Below are 23,916 nucleotides of genomic sequence, written 5' to 3' on the forward strand. Positions count from 1 at the left end.
GTTAACGTATGACGTGATAAAACCGCCAATCAGAGCAACGAATTATCGATTGGAACAGTGACATACGAAAACCGTATGAGCAGTCTAGAGTACTTGTCGGTCCTGTTTCTGCCTAGCCCAACCAGTTAAGTCCAGAACAGCCTCTGCGGTATGAATCATTATATTTCAAACATACTGAGTTTATATACCAAACAGACTGACCACATCGCACCATAAAATAGGAAACAACATTTGCACAAGATTTAGCTAAATGTGGCTGTGAATAAGGGAGATTGTAAATGATAGAGAGGGCATAATTCAAGAATGGTAAATCGTTCAATAATAGTCTATAGGTCAAAATAAAGCTTATAATGAGGGAACATGAGTATGAATAGTTTAGTTATTTGGCGATTATACGATAAAAAATATATGCATAGTACTGGTCCATAATTAGATCCCAAAGTTACCATTCACTATTCTTATCGGGACATAACAGTTGGTACCCCACTGCATTATGAATTAAACATATTAGGTGATGGGTCGTATATTTAGACAAAAATATTTTCAAGGTTATAATATGTCTTAGGATTACAATTCAGATCGCAACACTGCAACATAGTGTTCAGTAAAATAAACTGGTTAACTCATTTGAACAGTAGAGTTTTTATGGTATATTGTTTGTCAATCAAAGAAGCCACATTGATATATTGCTCGCGACTAGTTAACTGGCTAATCACATTACACTATATATCGTAGATCTGTTTAGCGTGTGATTGCGCCTGATTAATTCGAATATACTTACCCCTGACACCAATCTCTACCAAAGGCATTGTTGCGTAATGTTCTCTTCAATCTATTATAGGGGCTAATGTCTCGCTTATCAAATGGAAAGGTATTAGTTTGTGTTGCTCATGCTTCAATAACCGTACATAGAAATTAGGTTAGGATCCACCCATCTAGCTTTAAAGTGTGTTTGAAATTCTACTTCATAGTACCTTTGTACTTAACCAATGCTTGGACACAATGTATGCCATCTGGGACTTCGGATGAACATCACATTTATCAGCCTAATATTTATTGTTGTTCGGTAACATTTATTTACGTAATTAGTTTGAACGATTAGTGTACCTATTATATGGCACTTTTTTAAATTATAATTTCTGTTCATTATCTACAAGAGGTTTCATTGTTTATTACTGCTAATAATTTTTAGAGAGGGGTATATGATTGGAATAACGGAACCCCGTCGTGTTGCTGCCATATCTATGGCACATCGAGTTGGTGAGGAATTAAATTTAACGTCTGGGTATGTTTAAAGCATATAATAGAATGATGTATTCTTATAGTCTATGACAAAAGATTTCTGTTTATAGAATTTAATTAGGTGGTAGTCTCTTATAAATCTAATGTGGCTGTATTTTTATTGCAAATAGGTGTACTGGTTTCAGATTGTCACTTTGTAGGGATTTGATATTTGTTTTCTCAACAGTCTCAATCACATGTAATACCGATTCTCCCTATTTTGGTCCTTATTTGATATTCTTTTCAAAGTTTTCAAGCTAATATCAAATAATATGTAACTCTTAGTAGTATCCTACTCAATGTTAAAAGTAGGAGACGATGTTATAAGTAGTGATTGGTTGGCATTCACCCACCGGTGGTTGGAATTCTTGACCCATATTGATGGAAATCTATGGATATGATTAGAAATATTTATGAATAAGTGATTGATTAATGTATGTTTCAAAATTTGTGCTCATGTGTTTTGGAACAAACATTTTGTTGCCTGTAATAACTTTTTGATTGGCTGTAAATTGTGCATTGTTGTAATCTGATTAGTAAAAATCAGTGTAGTGTAAACTCTTTTGATTGGATGTCAAAATATATGCTTTTACATTTCAATTCTACCTTTTTTTTCAAAAAAATCTCTTAGATGGTTCCCATCGTCGTTGAATTTAAAATTGTATCTTGAGAACAAATCCACATCGATTCTTTTTGATCCCCATATTATACCACTGAATGTTAAAAGATATTGAGATAAAAAGAGAAAATAATTTTCTTATTGATCACATGGAAATGGAACTGAATTTGTTCAGTTATGTAGATTGAAGTCGTCACTGATTGTTATAAGAAGAAGACTATGCATGTCATTAAAAGTAAACTCGGGAAAATTGATAACTATTTTCCGAACATGACACAGATTTGTAATTACAATGATTATTATTATTGTACCTGAAAATAAATAATATTTTTAATGCATGAGGAGAAAACCTATTTCCATTTCAGTATTCCAATGAATTGTTTAAACATATCGTTTAAGTTTGCATACGTTTTTGAACATATGACTAGATCACTTTGATAAGACAATGTTGAAGGTATATTTTAATGACGCCAAACACGAATAAGTACCAGTTTACATTTTCGTAAACGAGTAGTAATTTAAGAGAAATAAGCAAAGAATATATAGGTGATATTTGCAAATAGTAATGTTTGATGAAGTGGGGTTCTTTCTGTCACTTGGAATAGTTATCAACAATAAATGAAGCACTGGACGGCCGTTTCGTCACAGTATGGGACTCCTCAACACTGCGCATCCACGATCCCGCGCGCGGTACTCGAACCCAGGACTTCTGGGCTCGCATGCGAACGCTTAACCTCCAGACCACTTAAATCGACTCATGAATTCAACTATTAGACTACTACAATATCCACAAACTTCCATTCTGATAATAAATAAAGCATTGTTTTCCCAAGTATCACGGTCTTTAATCAAATAGATAGCTGTTGCGTAATTTTGCGAATTCACCAACATTATAATTGTATATTTTCCATTCTGTACTGTTGATCACTGTATAATTATGATAATAAAAGTTATCTCTACATTTAATCGTGTCAGTCAGTTACTGTGTTTGGGAACAGTATGGTTCAACTTATAAATTAGTTGATAAAGTGTTCACTTAAACGTACATATATATTTTACCTAACGTAATCATAACAGCAAATATGTTGTAAGTACGCAGTAACACGAGATCATTATCTTAATTTTTAGATGTGATTTTATTATAACAACTCGGACTTTTATAATATTTTGAGTATTAAACGTTACTGTTCACATAATGACGCAGTTTTTTTTAAAGTCTTTGAATAAACTTATTAGTGACATGTGGTGTACTTCAGTGTTGTTTATTAATCGAGTCAGAAATCATTTCTCCAATTATTTCATCAAGGGGGTTCGTATACACTGATGAAGAGTATAATGATTGTTTCATGTTATTTAGCATAAACATGATCCTATGTACCATGATAACAAATATCCCTTGATAATGAATGGACAGATAACTAAACCTTAAAGCAAATATACAAAAGTCAGTAACCACAGAGCTGAACATATTCTTCAATTTTCATGCATGGGTGATTTAATACATCATTAGTGTCGCACATCTGTATATACAAGATGGAACAATTTTATACGACAGAAAAACCATATTTTTACTTTCAGCTTTAGGTCAAACGAATATGATGCATATGCACCGAGAATCATATATAAATGATACATGTTATGAGTCCAATTATCGATCGTAATAACCTAATTATGTATTTAATTATATTGTCTCGCATTAACTATGGAACATACAATTGTTATCAATTATTTTACGTTGTATACATGTCAACAGTATACTTATTTTAAAATTGTCATTAGTCCAGTGTAAACGGCTTCTCGTAATAGCGAATAATCTTAAATTGAAACATCATAAAGAAGGAACGAGAAGCGTCAATATTGAATTACTTTTTTCGAATACATGAGGATGGAGTTAGAATCAAGAGACCGTTCTAAGAGCCACTCACAACTAGATTTTAATGTTTTGTATTATCTCGTTACAAAGCATGACTACTTAAATCGATGCACGTATGCTCCGTTTTCTGTACTGTTCATATTTGATAGGAACTGTTTACTTACATAGTGATGTCAACAATCTTTATATCCAACTTATGTCCATCTCTTCACCGTTAATCGAATCATTCCAGTAATTACCCCTCAGGGTAATTCACTGAATCTTATCTAAAAATTTTAAGTTAACACTGCTTTCTTTCTTATACCATGCAGCCAGGTTTCTTACCATATACGATATGATAAAGAAGTAACCAAAGAAACGCTGATAAAATTTATGACAGACGGAATATTGTTACAAGAAATAAAACAGGTAATTCTCACTATTATTGTTACATAAATTTCACTGGTTGAAAAACTTCGTCGTTTTAAGCATTTGGTGTGCATTCATGTAATCTAAATGTAAAAATTACTTTACTCACAGATCACTTACCTTGACTCAAACACATCACCGACAGGACAAATTACTAGCTAATCTATAATTTAAACACTGATAGTGTTAGTTTTCATTGTCTCTTTTGGTAATGGAAATTGAAATTTACCTACTGTTGTAATTTCAGATCGAGACTATTGAGGAAAACAGTTAAACATGCTTCATAGTATCGTGGTATATAAAGGGGTAATTTTTGTGAAAATTTAAATTTTCAAAGGAGAAAATGTCAGTATTGTATCAACTGACCATTCATAAACTTAAGAATAGGCTAAATCGAAGTTGTGGAAGCCCAATGTGACGATTGTATAAAAATCTGTAATGTCTTTGTTGTATCCCGAAGAGAATTACGAATGTTAACTTTTAGGTCTATTTATCGACCAATGTATTATGCCTATTTCCTATTGTACAATTGTTACGTAACTAAACTATTCATATTCGTGTTTCTCTTATCATGAGCTTTATTTTGATCTTTGATTTATTATCATACGATTGTTGAGTTATACTCAGTTATTGATTACTTTGGTTGTATAAAAACCCAGTATGTTTGTAAATAATGATTCATACCACTGAGGCTGTTATTGGTGTTTTGGGCTTAACTGGTTGGGCTAGGCAGATCGCAGGACCGGTTAGCAATCTAGACTGCTCGTACGGGTTTCGTGTCACTGTTCCAATCGACAATTCGCTGCTCCCTAATTGGCGGTCTTATCGCGTCATACATCAACAAGCCATCCACCCGACCACAGATATAACAGTCTTTTTGTGAAATACAGTTAAAATTCCAGTATCTATTGTGTGTTCTAACCCTGAAGCTAGAATTCAATCGTTTATGAGTTTTCTTTTCTCACCAAACTTTTGGTTATAAATTCAATTCCTTCCTCATCACCTATTTATTTCTAAACATCTGAGTGATATTGTTTAACCTATCTTAGCACAATAAACAGTTTCCATTACGAAGTCGTTAAGTAATAAATTATAAAATATTAGCACTTAAAATAATCTTGAAGTTCCATTTTCTCCAGGTTTAATGGTTAGACAATGTATTATTTCTTGTTTAGTATCTGTCGTTCCAGTACTGTTACAGGCTAAATATTCATGATTTTGATCCAGTAGAGTCACTGATTAATCAGTAACATATTCAATGTTATCGATCTAGTATTACATGTGATACTATAATTAATCTAAAAACATCCACACATGTTTTTTTTTCGGTCTGTTTATGCATCAAGTTCGATTTAATAAGAGTTTTATGGAAAGAAAGCATTAATGTTTTTTTTTTTGAATAGTACTTTGTGTCAGTTACATTTTACATTATGCAATTAAATGTATAAATATTTAAAAACTATATGGTTACACAGTTTGACGTAAGCTGATTTTGTTGCGACATTTTCATCGAGTAGACTATATGAGCAGAGGTTTTTTTATACAGTATTCACATCAAGATTAGCATATAATTTACTTTTAAAAAATATGTCTTTTCTGCTCAGAATTATGTAGCTTTAAGGTAACTATCTAAAAGAAAATACATTTTCAATATTATTGAAAAGGGGTTATGTAATAATCTAATGGTCAATGAAAAATGTTAAGACAATTTTCCACTTGATAAATATGAAAAGCCGAATAACCCAATGTTGTAACAATGACCAATCAATAATTATGAAGAAATAACTAGAAAGCAGTAGACAAAACGATAGATTATGAAAGACAGAAAGGAGGATGTCTTTTTGTTTCTTATGATCTTCAATATGGGTCTCCATAAATTTCGTTTATTTTCAATTCTAATCTCATACATTTTATATGATAACGAGTTTACTCCAGTAAACCTGAGACTAGAAAAATAATTGTGAATTGTATACATTGTGTCAACTTTATTTTTTTTGCTAAAACATATTTTTTCTATTCTAAACTTTGACAAGGACTTTGAATTATCAAAATATTCTGTCATAATTGTGGATGAGGCTCATGAACGTTCAATTTACTCCGATGTTATTCTTGGTCTTATATCAATGGTAGTACGATTACGTCGTCAAAGGTTTACCGATAACATACCAACAAATGGTAAAGTACTATCGCCACTGAAATTGATTATCATGTCTGCAACTTTAAAAGTAGACGATTTTGCGGAAAATCGTCGTTTATTTCCGCACAAACCACCCCCAGTAATTCATATCGAATCACGTCAGTATCCTGTACCAAAGTAACACATCCAGATTATCTGAAGGCCGCATTTCGAAAGGTGAATGATTACATTTATGTATAACCTGTATTACAGATTGATACGACAATGTAATACCATTTCTGACTATAATTGAATATGTGTAAGGCATGTCTCAGTTGCCCCATTCAGTGAATTTTATAGTTTCCTTAAACAATTTACTGAATTCACTTATTACTATATATATATATATATATATATATATATATATATATATATATATATATATATATATATCCACAACCTTCAAATTCTATATTACACCAATAAAGGAATACACTTTAAACTACCCACTCTTTGACAAACCGATCACTTTAATTGCGTCACACGTAGCACAATAGGGCTAAATAAGCAATAATTGGGCACAGTAGTTGTCCTTTAAAAGACTTCGTGTTTTTGCTGCGTTCATTTACTCTGGTAAAACCAGCATATTTCTCAAGTGGATACACAAAATTTGTAAGCAACATTAAGGTACAATTTTTACAAAGACTTTCAGTACTTCAGTGTATAGAAATGTTTAATTTATCATACCCTCATGCTATTTCAAAAAATCTGTACTAATGTTTAATCAAGAAGTTATTTTGTAAATTCGCCATATTTCATAAAGTATCATGAGTAATGAGTGACATTTCATAATTGTTAGATCACATATTTGTTTACTTTAGAAAGCTTCCATATCATAAAGCACATCAAGTTGACTTGATTTATTAACCACCTATGTATATCATTAACCACTGATTAATATAACCACTCATAAACTTTTATTTCATCAGGTTGTATCAATTCACAAGACTTCACCACCTGGTGGAATTCTTGTATTTGTCACTGGTCAACAAGAGGCAAACACACTTTGCAGTTGGCTTGCAAGGGCTTTTCCAAAGATGGATGATCAAAAAGTAAATGTAACAAATGAAAGATGTAATAAAACTCATAAACACCAAAAGGAAAAGAAGAAATTAGAAGAGTCTGTCAAAGCACCTGCTTCCTCAAATTCATTAAATAGTACCGTTTTGGAAGAAAAAGATCAGTTTAACTCAGGCATAGATCTGAACAAGTGAGTTAAAATACGTGACAGTTCTTTACAATCCTGAATATACAAAAAATGACTACTATGAAACGACAACAAATAATAACTATGAATGCAAATGAACAGTTTAAAAAATGATTTCGTCGAAAAAAAATTTTCTTTTTGCTGAAATTCCATACTTTTATTCAATGACATAATGAGTGATTCTAATTAATCATTTAACTACTAAGTATTATGACTGGAAGTATATGGTAATATTAGCGCAATTTATCTAGATAGATAATAATTACAGACCTACATAGATGTTTCTTCTTAGTTGTTTGCTATTTCGATCAGGCTATTCTATTCTACATATTTACTACTGTTCATATTCCATCTCCCCTACATTTTCATCATTGTAAACCTTTTTCAGTTACTTTTAAACTCTCTACATTTTGCGCGTATTTGGATTACACTGTACCATCCGATGATCGTATTAATAGTATTGTTCGAAAATGAACTATTCGCTATATAGTTTATCTATACGTTTACTAACCAGCATTTTAATTTCAATTTTCAAAGTTTCTTTTAGAATTGACAGGGCATAATATTCGGTAGAATAACAGGTCTTATCTTTTATCAAATTCGTAAGACATTTTCCAGTGAACATTTTATCATTTCTAAGTGGCCTAGTCTCGTGCTTAGTGTAAAATCTTAACTATTGTTGTTATTATTTAAGTCCAAACTAAGCTTTTCGTTTTACATATCGCTTTTTACTCCAGTTTTTGCCAATAATCTACTTATCTATATAAGGTTGTAGAGATTGTTGAGTTTCATTGAGATACCCACTAAAGACAATAGAAGACAGTTGCGCAATATAGTAGACTGACTAAAGTTTGACATGTACACCATCGGACACCAGCTCAGTGATCTAGAGGTTAACCGTTCACAAGTGAGGCTAAATATCTTGGATCTTGGGTGACCAATACTAAAGGATCTCACGCTAGTGCGAAACGGCCGTCCAGCCCTTCCGTGTTTCTGATAATGTCGGTTCATGATCTCAATGGAACATCTTTTTGATTTTTGGTTGATAAACTGTACCGTAGCTGTTTGTATTCACCATTATTTAGTCTTTTAAATAATATCTATTTTTATAAAAGTAGTATTTACATTATTATTTAAAATATAAATTTTTGATTATCTGCTTTTAGCTTTGATATCATTCCTGTTGATGAAGAAACGGAAATTGGTCATACTCGAATTAATTCTAAAGAAGTTGTTTCAACGAAAGAAAAACAGTCGAATAAAGTTACTTATGAGACGGTGGATGATAGTGATATTGAAGAGATTGGTGAAGATGATGATATACTCGGGCAAATTAATGAAATTCGTAATGAATCTTATCCAGTAAGTTCAAGTTGACGTTCGACTGATTGAAATGATAATAAAAGTGAACAAAGAAATTAATTGGATATCAGACTGTAGTGTTTATCACAAATGAGAAATACATGACCGCTACTTCGTCATACTGACAGAATCTTATTTGATTATCAATTGTTTGTACTCAGTATAGTATACATTCTAATTTATAACTAAACGACATTCTTATTGTTGACCGGACGCGATACAGTGTTTTAAAAAAATCAGTTTATCACCTGTAAGCACGTTGTATCAAAGTGTTTACTGTGAGCTATTTTACTGGATAATTTAATAATATGATTTAATAGTATTTTTTTCTGTTTGATTTAAGTTGGTCTACTGTATTTATCTTAATTGCTGAACGATACGTTTTTCAGCAATCTTGGTTCATTTTTGATGTGCTGTTTTGAAAACTTGTCTTACTTCCAGCTGGATAAAGAATGTTTTTTCTATGCATTTAATTTTTCTGTTTCCGGTTACTTTCTTACATCAGTCTACCCTCTTTTTTAATTGTCACTCAAGTATTGTGGCTTTAAACCGTGTAGATTATTTTACATATCCATAATAATTTACATGGTGAAATATCCGTTGTGTAAATATCAGATTGAACAGAAAATAATGTTTTCAGTTCTGTACATTTAGAGGATCAGATGTTTAGAGCATCAGTTTTACTTGTGTTATTCCATATTAGTTAAATTAAATTGATGGAGACGCCACATAAACTTAAGAAAAACACAGTTCAGATTTATATCTTTACTCCATGGAACTGTTCAGTTTTGTGGAAGATGCCTTCCATATTGGTTAAATTCAGGAGTTTCTTATCGGTCACTATTTGATTGCTTCAGTTTTATTCAAAGTTTAGTTATTAATTTATATTTTCCATGTTTGTGGAATTTCATATTTCATTCGTATACCTAATTAAAACAATTCTGAGTGATATAATTGCATTTGTTTTTTATCTATGTATGCACTTACTTGGTTGTAGGGACCAGTTTACGCCTTACCATTTTATTCATTATTATCACCGGAACGCCAACAAAGTGTATTTCAGCCACCACCTGAAAATCATCGTCTCATTGTTGTTGCTACCAATGTCGCAGAGACTTCAATCACAATCCCGAACATTCGATTTGTTGTAGATACTGGCAAAGTAAGTCGTTTATGGTTATTTTTCTCCCAGAGAGTTTATTAATTTTTACTCTCTACACCTATTGTTAATTGGTAACTGATTAAGACCGTATTCTACTGGTAGTCGTGTTATCTTCTATATCGGTTGATTTGGAAGGCGGGCGTCGATAATTCGATTTTGTGAGCAGTTATGAGTCAGTCACATTGTATCTTGGCACAACATTCGTTGGTGAATATTCTATCTAACATTTGATGACAGAAACTGTGAATAATCGCTAATATTCAAATCTACACCCTCCATAACATCATGGCTTATCACATTGTTGTTTTGTATGACAAAATAATTGGTTTGATAAAATTACTGATAATTTCTTTACATAGATACTGATCAAATCCTAACCATATAGATAACGTATTTACCAGTTAACTACCTGAATATATATATATATATATATATATATATATATATATTAGGGGATAAAGCTTGTTGCCAAGATATTTTATGACCAATAGTTACTCATCAGATAACAAGCGATTTATCAAAAACGAAAACAAAGATAACAAGACAACCGGTGGGGTTTCTTCTATGCTCGTCATATCATCGTTCATTATATGGTATGGGATCTATGGGAGGTGACAGTTGCATATGTTTAACACTCTTAAAGCATTAAAATTCTTCTGATCGTCTTTTTCCTTATCCCAGGTTGGCTATATTTCGTTGTCTTAGTTCATAGGTACTACATTTAAAATATATCCAGAAACAAATAATCTGCCATGTAAATGCTTAACTAATTGTTATGACGATTCGTTAGAATTTTCCCTCTCATTTTACGTACAACTAAATCTATGACGGTAGGCTTACTGAATTCTAACTTACGTTAATAAACGGACATTCCCTCCTACCCTATACCATTATGCTTGTTTACACTTTCCCTCCCGTTTTTTTGTGATAGTTTTCCTACTGTGAATATTATTACTATAACTACCATTATTATTGCGTCACTTAAAAAATGTCGCAATTTTGTAGTGATATATTCGTTATATAACTAAAAGTTATTTAATCTCTTTACCCTAGTTATTAACATACCATTTTTTATGGTAAAAATAAGATTCATCAGTGCATATATCTTACTGTTTTCCTACATATTTCCAATAATAACTCTGTGGGTTGTAATTATCTTTAATAAAAAAAAACAACAAATAAACCAATACTTTCTGCATAGGTGAAAACCAAAGTTTATGAACCAGCTACTGGGACTTCTAATTTTGAAATTATCTGGATTAGTCAAGCATCCGCTGAACAACGTGCAGGAAGAGCTGGTCGTATTGGTCCGGGGCATTGTTATCGTCTTTATAGTTCACAAATTTTCTCAAGCATGAAACAATTCTCTATTCCTGACATACTTTCACGTCCAATTGATGAAGTGGTTTTAATGTTAAAGGTAATAACTAATTTAAAAAGTGTCTTGTCAAAACAAATTAAATTACTACTGTTATGTCCTGTTATCACATAATACGATCGCCAATAAAAACACCGACTTACTGATCAGACAAATGACGCATAAACCAGTACGAGCAGCCTAGGGTCACCTGTGAGTTCTTATTGGTCAACCGAGATAGTAGCTGCTCGCCTAACCCAGCCAGTTTAGTACAGAACACCAATATCAGTCTCCGCTTTATCAGTCATGCATTTCAGAAATACTTGGTTTATATACAAACAGATCAGACCACATCCCATCATGAATTGAAAAATAACAGTTGTCGAAGATCAATCCAAAAAGTGGCTGTGATTGGGAGAGACTGTAACTGATAAGTATTGCTAATTGAACGCTATACTCAGTTCCTAAGCTATTCTAGTAACCCCGAAGCTAAAACTACAAAGCAACGTGAACACGAGAAAAAAACGCAAAATATGCGAGAAGCACTTTACTCCAAAGGTTCATTTATGTACAGAAAATATAGGGTTTTTCATAGTATTTTAGAAGTCTTTGGGTTTTTCTGGAAATTCTGGAATGCTACTAAGCATAGTAGCACTATTGTAATCAGCCAATCAGACACTCTACATGTGACTTCTCACGTTCGTGATGTTTTTGACAAAACGTCTACTGAACGCTGATTGGATAAAATGCTTCTTAGTGTTTCCTGAGCCTTTCTTTTTTTTGTGAGAAGTTTTCTGGATTACCACAACAGTAACCAATAAATGAGGAATAACTGAAGAAATAGTAAATCGTATGATAGCAGTCGATAGGTCAAATAAATGCTTATGATAAAAGGAATATAAATATACCTAATCTAGTTACTAGAAAGTTATACAATAAGAATATATATAATAACAGTCCATAAATATATCCTGGCGGTTACAATTTACTTATTCGTCGTCCGGTTATAACAACTACATATATAAGCGATAAATATTTTCAACTCAGTTGTTTCTTTTTTCTGTAGATGCTAATGCTAAATTCTATGGTTATTGTCTTTGTTTTAAATAAATTATGGAAATAATCATTATTAAGTTAAGATGCTCAAGCAATTTTTATATGCAAAAATGTCTCGCAAGTTAATATATTCACTAAATATACCACTTAATATGTGCTGTTGATGGAAATCACCATTGAATGTCACACATATAATTTTGATATCTTTTTCCATCTATGATACTTTGATTCACTGCGTATTCGATTTACAGTCCACAGTTTCGTATTTATATTTATCCCCATTTGTATCGATCTATTTTACTATTTTATTACGTGTCGTCTTTTGTCTATGTTATCACTATATTGATGTTTAGGTTTGTATAATAGTAGTCGGTACAATTTTTTCCTTTTTTCTGTTAGCTATACCTGGGTAATACGAAACTGACATTGTTTCCTTTACCAACTCCTCCTTTGCCACAAGCGATTGAAGCAGCTGAACGCCGACTAATCGCTCTCGGTGCCTTAAAAGAGATTACTAATGCTTCTGGAGGTAATTTCACTGAAAACATTAGTAAAGTAAAACGCTGACTTTTAACGTGATCTGTCCCACCGCATATTTATCACTAAATACTTTTGTTTTTTAGGCGTATCTCGTACAATTACGGACGCCGGTAAATGGATGACACGTGTTCCGGTCCCTGCACGCTTTGCACGAATGTTATTATTTGCAAATCAGTGTCAATTAATGCCATATGCTGTGATACTAGTTGCTGCCTTATCTGTACCAAATCTCTTCCTCTCTCAAGATACACCTCTCTCAGAACAAGAGAAATCTTTTCAGTCAAATTTTGTCCAACAGTTTGTCAGAAAAGTAAGTATCATCCATCTATGTAAATTAGTTTATTATTTTTGTTTGTACCATATGGATTCCCATTTATCAGCTATTTCGCTTCATTATGGTAATAATACGTTTCGATGTAAATTCTCACAACAGTCCTTGATTGTTAATCGCCTACATTCTTATTAGGAGTTCTGTTTAACCACTGAATAATAGTCATTGGTACAACTGTTCATATTAGAGTAATCCCAAACATGTCAAATGTGTGAAAATGTACAGACTTCCAATGCATCCATTTACATTTATTGTACGCTGTATATAATTAAAAAGTGTCAATAAAAATCTACTCGATGATGTTGTAGTTTACACAGTCGACTTCCAACTAGCGTATTTTCGGCCCGTGGAATGTAGTCTGATTCCATGTCTTGATTTATCCATCCTGATAAGTCTTGTTGATTGAACGCTAACTCGGATCCTAAGCTAGTCTTGTACCCCAAGCTAGAACTACACAGCGACTTAAACACGAGAGAAAAGGCATAAATATGCGGGAAGCACTTTACTCCAAAGGTTCATTTATGTACAGAAAATATAGGGCTTTTATAGTATTTTAGAAAACCTTGGGTTTTCCTGGAAATTCTAGAATGCTACTAAACATAGTAGCAGTGTAGTAATAAGCCAATCCACATGTGACTTTTCATTTTCGCGATATTTCTAGCAAAACTTATAATCAAACGCTGATTGGATAAAATGTTTCTTAATGTTTCCCTTGTCATGTCTATTGCGAGAAATTTGCAGGATCATCCCAACACATCCCTAGCTTTTGTTCAATCTGCTCCTATGTCAGCCAACATCCCACACCTGCATAGGTGGTGTTTAGACATGAGTAGCACATGTCATAACAACGTCGGTCAATAAAGTGCTATGGTCTCATCTGTGGACTTATCCTTCTCAACTAGTACTATAACTCTAACCTCACCAAGACAAACTCCGTGGTCGCACCAAATGCGAGCAGTGAGTTAAAAACACTTATGATCAAATACTTTACCCTACCTGTATTTTCTAATGTTATAGGACACGTCACGTAACTGTACGGTAATACAACCCTGACTGCTGAATAGAATGTTTGCGGCGTGTCTCAAAATGATATCTTAGCATATATATTTATCTATAAACCGACATCTTAGAAGCAGTATGCAACTCAGAACTCATCGTAACTTGACAATGCATTTCAACAGCTAAGTACACATTTATGTACTATGTGTTCACCAAGATTCATTTTCACTATAAGGGCTAGATCCATTACCTAGCTATCACCTGACTAGAAGTAACAGAGTTGTTTTTGAACTTTTTACTCATTGATTTGAGAGTGTTTTAGCTAAAGAACCTCATTTCTTAATTTTAGCAACTTTTATCAAACTCCTGAGGAATGTTTGTGGTAGCATTCCTTTTACTAGTTTCAAAATTTCATTTGATCATATCAGTTTGTCAAAGCTCTGAATAATATATATATGGTTGTTTTTCCTGTAGAAAGAAGATTTATATCTGGGAGACCTTGCAGTACTACTGGGGACTATATGCTGTTTAGAACGCTACTCAGCTCAGCTCAGTGGACTGACCCCTGCAGAACCTGGTATAATTGAATCTGTTGGTGGGAAAGCCTATGTGTCACGTGATCCAGAAGGTGCATTGAGACAGCTCGTTCATCGATGTGGTGTTCGGTGGAATGCATATAAAGAGGTTAGGCAGCTTCGTAAACAACTAACCGATATTTGTAAGTTTCAAATTGTGTATTTATTTATTTATTTTAAGCCGAAATGAATAACGAGATAAAGGAACTTTTTAATTACATTCAAATTTATACATCTGGTTATGGGACTTAAACAATTTTGCCAAAGTGTAAATACTCTACTGAACCATGTAAATTGCAATAAATGGAATAATTTTTGAACTCATGATTTTGTAGTCATTACTCAGTTTCTAACATATTCTGATCACGCTTTCAAACGGCAATAATAATCGAATTGATGGATTTTGTAAAATAGATAAGAAGATTCCGTTTTTACCAAATACCTATTCAAATTTTTATAAATATGACTACTCTAGAGTTTTCTTTCGCTGGTTCAATGACGAATGACGTCATTGCACTATTTTTATGCTTTTATACTATTACTTTAGTGAATGTGATTATTCCGGATCTTGGTCTTTCGATTGATCTATGCTTACCTAAACCCAGTGATTTTCAATTAATACAGCTGAGACAATTGTTTCTTGTTGGATCACCTTGTCAAATTGCTAAAAAACTTAGTGTCTCTGTCACTGGTTTGCCAGGTAATGAACGTCGTAGACTACGTTATGCCTATGAAGTAAGTGAAGTTCAATACATCTCATTGTATATTTTACAGTCGAATTCAGTATCATACGTTTACTTTCCGTAATATTTCGAATATGGTCTATTTGGATTACGTAGCAAAATTACAATGCATTCATCAACTTTTACATGAAACTGCTACTCTCTGTATTCATCCTGAAATAGTAATAATGAACTGCGTTTTTTTGTATATGAATTGGCCTCTTTAAATTTCCCAGTCTTTTAGTGGTCTGTTTTTGTCTCATTTTGTTTCGTATTTAGATCAGTGATGTTACGTCTTTCAATTAGCTTACCATGACTTCATTTGTACGATAATTTGTAGATTCCTGGCAAACAAGGACCCGTATTTATTGATTCGAATTCCCCTCTGGCACGTGAAAATTTCCCTTTCGTAGCTTATTTGGAGCTACATACCACTTCAAAACCATTTTTACGTTGTAAGAAAAATGTTTATTATTGAGTTGCTATGTCTTCCATGTGTATTTCTCAAGTCTCATTGAATCTCAATATGTCCTGTTTCTAAACATTGTTAGAATTTCATATACCCTAATCCCTTAACAAATTTAAATAAATCAAGAAGGTAAAGACTTGCAAAGCAACAATAATTCACTATATTTCAATGCTTGTCATCAGAGACGAACGGCTTAAATATACAACTGAAGAAAAGCCTTGAAACACAGAAAATCTGCGTTATTCTGTAAATCCTGTTCTTCTCTCTTCTTTAAATCTATTTATAATTGGTTTGAATTCTCATGGCAAAAATGTTAATGTTGCAAGTATTTTTGTCAGGCTACTTGTACTAATTTTTTTGTATTGGTGTATTAAACCAAACACGCGTATATTTATAATGCTTTATAGACTATGTGAAATTCTTCTACTTCCAAGTGTTTTAAGCAATTCTATTTTTCACCTTATATTGGATATAAATAGCTTCTCATTCCAAGCATGTACTGAATGATTCGTAGGAATTAGTTGACCAGTCAGAAATAGGGTTAGTAGATATACCACTTGATTCATTTGTTTTATCAAATAAATTGATGACTTTTATTCTTCTGAAAGAAAGTAGTATCACTAGACATTGTTTTTATCTTCACAAATGTTCCTCACACGTGGATAATTTAGTACTTGCGCGACCATATTAAAATAACCCAGACATATGTTTTTAAAACGTTGTCTAAGGGAACTAACCCAACGTTACACTCTCAATGTATAATACACTTTTTGTGGACAAATATATGGTGTTCCAATGGATTCGTCAATTAGGGCCTGTTTCAGCAGACTGTGTGATGGTTAACTTGAAGAATATTGTTCTCTGACCAATAATTGTTTACTGTAATTTCTTTAGGAGCTATATAGTTGATACATTCATCTGTGTAGAAAATAGCTATCTAAATAAAATTAGTATATAACGGTGAATTTTCGTACAAATAGGGTTCTGTCTCTAAAATTTAATTTTTTAGCGAATTTGATTATCTACTTTTTACCATCTAAACACTGAACAGAGCATCTACGTATATGTATACTAAATTTTGGCTTGTGATACGAAGCCAAATGGCTATGAAATAAATACTTGGAGATCTACTGCTCAAGTTGACTGAGGTTCAAATTTATAATTAATACAATTGATCCCAGTGATATTTTATAAAATTTGTGTATGATGTACTCCTTTACTGAAATTGTATAGTTTTTGACTCAGAATAAAACGAAAACATTTAATATTTAATGATACTCTTTTTATTCCGAATGTTACTGTATTTTTAGTTTGCTCGTTTTCCTTGACATACTTTTAAATCCATTTATAAAGATATTTTAAAAAATGGAAACTGTAAGAAATAATGAATTGACTAAACTCTTTCGATCTTCTTTCATACATGTAGTTTTGTGAAGATTTACTTCCACAGTTGTCTATCTTTTTCTTATTGAATTACAGCTCACTTGTATTTAGTATTAAGAGTATTTCGCCAAATACTTGTAGGTTTTACGGTTAAATTTATAATTAACTTCTTATTACAAAACTGAATGTTTGGAAGTTTATTTTAAACGTATTTATTATAGGCTTTGTATATATTTATCGATTTACATAACATTTCAGCTGTTTGCGCAATCGATCCTGGATGGATTCCATTCTTGGCGCCTCATAGTTATGCTGTCAATGAACTTGTATTGACAGATAATGTCGACACCAGTGAAAAGAAGTCTGAAAATCAGAGTATAGCTAACGAATCAAATAATAGGGGAAGTGACGATGATGAAGGCTCTAAATCTGCTCCCAATACATCCGTTACATCAAACTCTCTTGTATCCCTTCCCACTCCGCGTTATGATTCTGAACGTGATATTATTGTTACAGGTGCGAAATCTATTACGTATATCGGGTTGGGTGTTGTACCTGATTCTAGTACACCACTGTTTGATAATCAGTTTTTGGATCTGCCAAGTACGGTTCTTGTTCCTATAAATAGTGTTGCTGCGGCTCAATCATTAGGCTTCAAGGAATCATTAACATGGAGTGTCCGATGGTTTACTCGTTATCTTTTGGAAGGTGTAATATTCTCGGAATTCAAAAAGTGGTTTCCTTTAAAAATGAAGAAATGTATTTCACCACAAATTGTAACTGTTTCATGGGGGATGTAAGTTTTGGGTGGATTTTTCGTTGACCTCATATTAATTAATATTAATTAGAATTGAGAGAAGTTGCACGATTTATTCTGTTGATATATTAATATATTTTTCTTCCATTGGAAGATATTCTCACATTGGTGTAAACAGTTTGATAATATAGTTTGACTATTGTTTCTATCTATGCTGCTGTAATGACGTGGCTCAAAATCGTTTGAAATAGCAAAGGTGCATCCACTCTTTGTGTTCTGCAAAATTCTAATCTTCTGAATTCTTCATGTCTCTATCTTCGTTCTCTTCCCAAATTTAATTCATTGGATTATACTCCTTCAATAACATCTTCAAACGCTAATCTTTCGCATAATGCTTATACTCTTACTATTTCTACCACTATGGGATTTGAATCGACAACTGCATCTCTGTGCTAATGTGGTATGGCAACTCGAACGGATGTAGGTACGTACGAAGTTCTACGTTGTGACTGACTGCCTGACTGCTGTATTAATCAGAAATTATATCTATGAAGTAAACTTAGTAATGCTGAAAATAACTTGTATTCATCCTATATATATTTGTTTTATCAAATAAATTGATAATGTACATTCTTCTGAAAAGAAAGTAGTGTCACTAGACTTTGTTTTTGTCTTCACAAATATTCCTCACACGTCAATAATTTAGTATATATATATATATATATATATATATATATATAATTATCTGACCAGTAATATTATTTTAGTAACGACTTCTAATGTCTAAATAGGCAGTAAAAGACATTTCGATCTTCGTTCTAATGCTTGATTAAGTAGATGCTACATTATGACTTGTTGTGAAACAGGTTTTCTTTCGAAATGTATAGTGACAATTAATAAGTTATGATGATGAGAATGGTTTCTTAGTGTTTTATGAGGCAATATAACTTTAGTATTTTCGTTCATTTCATTTCACAGCATTCGCCCTGAAGTACGTTCTATAGTATCTCTCCTTGTCGCTGACAAGATCGATTCAAAGAGGAAACTGTTACAGCAATGGGAGTCTGATGTCCAATGTAAGTGATGAATTCTTCTTACTATTGATTTTTGTAGATCTTTCGAAAGAGCTGGCATCATGGATACGTCCGGAATATGTCAACGACTTCCATGCATCGTGGCCGCTGATACAAAGTCGTCCCATATCCTAATTCTGCAATAAGGTTCACAACATGTAAATTATTTTCATCTTTGTTATCAACTTTCTTTCCAAATACATATGTACAGTAGTATTTGTTTCCTTTACCTTCTATTATCGAAAATCAATATTGATAATCAGGCTTCAAGACAAACCAGTATCGTTTATACTGAAAATGTTTTACTTTCCATCGTATTGTTTGCATTAGTGGGTGGATAGATTGATTCTCGATGTCTTCTATTCCAAGCCGTTACTATAATTATTTGCCCTAGAACATAAGTCACTGATTTTTCTTTTCCGATATTGAATAATTCCTTCAAAAAAATAAGCCCTACATCCATTATGCGCCTAGGTTAAGTCGGTTTAACCAATAATTCTCTACGCTTAAACTTCTAAACAGTATTTTTGTTCTTTCAGAGTGCTAAGAAAGGATCAGGGGTGTTTTACCATGTTCGATTTCATGCTATTTTTCTTACATCCATTGCGATACATCTTAGATTTTGTGAGCTTTACTGGGAATCTTCATCTGGATATTATGATTAAAACCTTTTCTACTAATTGGGTATTCGCGTCCCACTTTTGCCTCTGGGTTAGTTAATTCGATAGCGGCGCGTTATCCCTGTTTAAATCCTTGCATGACAGTCAAGAAAAACATGTTTTGGAGGACGGTAAGGTCAAATGTACTCTGTATCTACATGAAGTTCCGTGGAACTATCAAAGACAAGTGTGAAGAAACGGATTAAAGTGTCCGTCACGAAAGACATGCTATTTAGTCGACATGTGATAGTGTGGAATGAGTTACGGAGTTGGTGTGTTGTTTTTGAACAACTATCAAGTTTCGAATCTAAAGTTTCAAGTGCTGGATTTTATAGGTGACACTCATCAGGAATAGTTATTTGACTGCACCTCCATAGAGCTGACTGAATTGCTTTGTGTTAATGTCATTTCTTCCTCTGAGCAAGTCGTTGCCCTGGGTCAAGATGAGTGATAGATACAGTCTAGAAAATAGCCCCAAACATGTCGATTTCAGAAAAAGAAGTATTGTACTAGTCGTATCACCGTTCTTTCGGCTATCATGTCTCATATAGTCTGTTATGGCTTAATAGGTGTTAAATTTAGCCTGGAGTACTGGGTCTTAGGTGTGTAAGAGGAAATAACATTTGTGTTTAAAAAAGGGGAAATGCTCAAGTGTTATGAAAGATGGTGAAGTCGCTTGGTCTGAATGAATTGATGTGATCACTTTGTAAGACAAGAGCTCTGATTATCCTATCAAGATTGTCATTTTCAAATAAAAAATATCAGGTTCAATGACATTTAGGTGCAAGCTCGTAGTTTTCGAGACTAGACATTATGAAGACAATATACTCCTGAAAGTATAAACTCAATTTAAGCTTCATTAGTGGAATGCGTTAATAGTATGAAAGAAGTAAAAAAGTTAATAGGTTATTTTCGGAAACTAAAATGGTCTCTCTTAGAACGAGAAAATCCCGAAAGTTATAAGAAGCATTAGACGACTGGACATGAATTTTCCCCCGTAGTTTGGTGTTTTGACTTGTTAGGTTATTTGACAAGATGTGACGTCTATGACAATAGCCCGTGAGGCACAGAACACTCTCGGAAGAATTAGATCATCCTCATAATTTTAAATGCACATATTTGATAAGCCAAAATAAGTTAGAAACATTTTATCAACCACTGGAAGCAAGCATATAGTCAGTGAGTGATTTGAAGCACTAGCGAGTCAATGAATGATTTAGGAATTGGCGATATGCCAGAGTTGAATAAAGTCATTACGTTGGGCGCGTTTTAAGTACAGTTTGGTAGTGCCTAGCAAGGAATTCAGAACGCATGATTATTCCTGTTTGAGACTTGCATAGATTAGCGTGCATCCTGGTGTTGACGCTCACTTCAGGACATCAGTCATTTACTTTCTTTTTAAATGCGAGTCAGTTATCGACTTGGCTACTGAGTCCAGATTAACGCTCACCTGTAAAACGAAGTGTAATATTGAAGCAATCCACACAGGACCACAAACGGAATTAGTCAGTTTCTGCTGATGGTATTATTCTTAATTATTTTTCACCAATATGAATCAACTACGACAATAGACTTGTTGGGCGTCAAGTAACTCACTATTCACAAAAAGGCATGAGGCCTAAAAGACTTTAGGAAAGACGAATATCCTGGAATAATAAATGTGACATACAGAATTAACTGAGCATGAGTTTGGATAATTGTCAGCTATTTGAAATAAAACATTACATCCTCAGTACAAAAGTTTAACCTGTCAAACCCGAAAAATAAATTATCCTGGTCATGGATTTTCAATAATTTTGTGCCAAACCTGACTGTGCTTTTAAAACTATTGCAATGTATCGCTCTCTTGTCAGTATATGATGTGTTGAATTGGCCACAAGTGTCGAAAGATCAGTTATCAGTCTTTGAGGCTTTGAAGGTATAGTTTGAATCAATAGTTTCAGTTTTGTTTCAAACAAATATACATGTGTAATCGAAAAGAAAGCATACCGTCGCAGTTGACTTTTATTCAAATGACTTGGCACGAAATTACATTGTGCATACGGAACTTAGTAAATACAATGTAAGTGGAGATATTTCAGGTTGTTAAGTTGTATGATATTAAAGTATTATAGACGAAAATCAAAATTTCGAAGATGGAATAATGTCACCCATAATGTGTGTAGGGTGTAATTGACAATGGGATATATGAATGCTCTTTTACCTGCTCACGATCGTAGAGAAATACTTTTAAAGCTTATCCTCTTAAAAATAAATATTGATAATCTCAATAAAGGAAATGGCTTCGAAGTGATGAATAAAAAACTAACTTACAGGAAATAGTTTTGAAAATTGTGATATATATTCTGTATCCTTGAGAAAAGTCTATTGTGACATTTATATTCGGTGGTTTTTGTAACAACAAAATAAAGATCACATATTTTTTCCTATTTGTCACACTTTATATGTAACCAAATTTATATTCACTATTTATTGTTTCTCTGTATCAATGATAAAGAAACGAATATATTTGTTTGGTTATATGTACCATATATTGCACTTAAAATGTAAACGCTCTCTCAACACTCTCTCCGCCGTCCATTCTTCTGCTTCATTGGCCACGGCCCTTGATGGAAGATTATTTTCATGTACAAAGTTTTCTTTCGATCAGTTGAATTCTCAGACATCTTGTGTCATCCACGTACTTCTGCATGAACGCACTAGTGTAGCCGATTACTTTCAGTGAGTTATTGATAAATACCAGCTCCTGATTTAAATTATCTGCTGAACAGATAATTTTGTTCTAACAGTGAGACATTTCTTTTACATCGTATAGGTGTAAATCTATAGAAGTGAGTATATTGGCACACACTTCTACCTAACCTGTCATCACTTTGCCTGCTTAGTGTGACGTCAAGGAAATTCAGCTATTTATCACACTCGCCTTCATCAGTGAAAATAACCTCTGGATGTACACTGTTGAACTTTTATAGGAATTTATCCTTACGTTTGTTCTGATCTACGACGATGAATGTGTCGTCGATGTAGCCCCTGAATAGATCAAGCTTCTTAATAGTCTCACTAAGTGGTCCATTCTCTAGCTTCTTTAGGTAGAAATCAGCTAGAGTCGGATTTAGAGTTGAACCCATGGTTATCCCGTCTATTTGAATATATCAGGTATTGTTGAAGACAAAATGGACAGTTAGCGTATATATTAAGAGCGGTTCCTTCATACAATCTCCAGGCAAGCCAATGTTGCTTTTCTGATATTTGCTTGCATATGAACTCAATAGTCTCAACATGTGGTACGTCGGTAAACTAAGATGCTACATCCTTTGAGAACATATTTTCCATGCTAACATTCATATCTTCCACTTTGAAAGTGAAGTTGAGAACATCTTCTACACTCATTCCAACAACTGATTTGGGTAAACGCTCCAAGATTCGCACTAGCCATTTTGCAATTTTGTGGTAAGGAGAATTGTACATATCTAGAACTGGGCGGAGAGGAAGACCTGTTTTATGAACTTAGGGAAAACCGTACAATCGCGGTGTATAAGATCCAGTCAGTTTAATAAAATCATGAATATCTGACGTAATAATTCCTTATTTCATTAGATCCTCAAGAGAATTCGCCAATTGTTTTTCTACATTTTTATTGATGTCATAATTACTGGTTGCTTTTCGAAAATTTCAAGGATCACCAAGCATTGCTTCGATTTTTAAAAAGTAATCTTTTTTTGGTTTTCCAAAGTTTCCACTAGTTTTGTCTTCTCAGATCTATTCTTGGTAATATTTTCAACATAATCCATGAAAACTGACTGAAGCTCTGAAAGCAGTTTTTCATCGGAATATTGTCTCTGAAGAAGATTCAAGTCACATATTTTCATTTTCAAAGTATCAATTTGATTCGATGCATGTCTCTCAA

At 33.1% G+C, this 23,916-nt stretch overlaps 1 protein-coding gene across 1 annotated transcript in view; it reads left to right on the forward strand.

Moving 5' to 3' along the window:
* The window catches only part of Smp_123500 (putative atp-dependent RNA helicase), a gene marked incomplete at both ends in the record, with an annotated part of 23,537 nt that extends 4,176 nt beyond the window's left edge, over window positions 1-19,361 (forward strand). Inside the window, 14 exons of the mRNA XM_018799377.1 lie at window positions 1,193-1,285; window positions 4,085-4,181; window positions 6,215-6,495; window positions 7,370-7,567; window positions 8,731-8,926; window positions 9,924-10,088; window positions 11,290-11,508; window positions 12,901-13,030; window positions 13,125-13,351; window positions 14,846-15,089; window positions 15,494-15,681; window positions 16,009-16,123; window positions 17,779-18,316; window positions 19,256-19,361. Of these exons, the coding sequence (XP_018651171.1) occupies window positions 1,193-1,285; window positions 4,085-4,181; window positions 6,215-6,495; window positions 7,370-7,567; window positions 8,731-8,926; window positions 9,924-10,088; window positions 11,290-11,508; window positions 12,901-13,030; window positions 13,125-13,351; window positions 14,846-15,089; window positions 15,494-15,681; window positions 16,009-16,123; window positions 17,779-18,316; window positions 19,256-19,361 (2,797 nt within the window). The remainder of the gene's footprint in view (window positions 1-1,192; window positions 1,286-4,084; window positions 4,182-6,214; window positions 6,496-7,369; window positions 7,568-8,730; window positions 8,927-9,923; window positions 10,089-11,289; window positions 11,509-12,900; window positions 13,031-13,124; window positions 13,352-14,845; window positions 15,090-15,493; window positions 15,682-16,008; window positions 16,124-17,778; window positions 18,317-19,255) is intronic.
* Between the last annotated feature and the right edge of the window lie 4,555 nt (window positions 19,362-23,916).

Source organism: Schistosoma mansoni, chromosome 3, assembly GCF_000237925.1.
Source record: "Schistosoma mansoni strain Puerto Rico chromosome 3, complete genome".
Classification (NCBI taxonomy): Eukaryota; Metazoa; Platyhelminthes; class Trematoda; order Strigeidida; family Schistosomatidae; genus Schistosoma; species Schistosoma mansoni.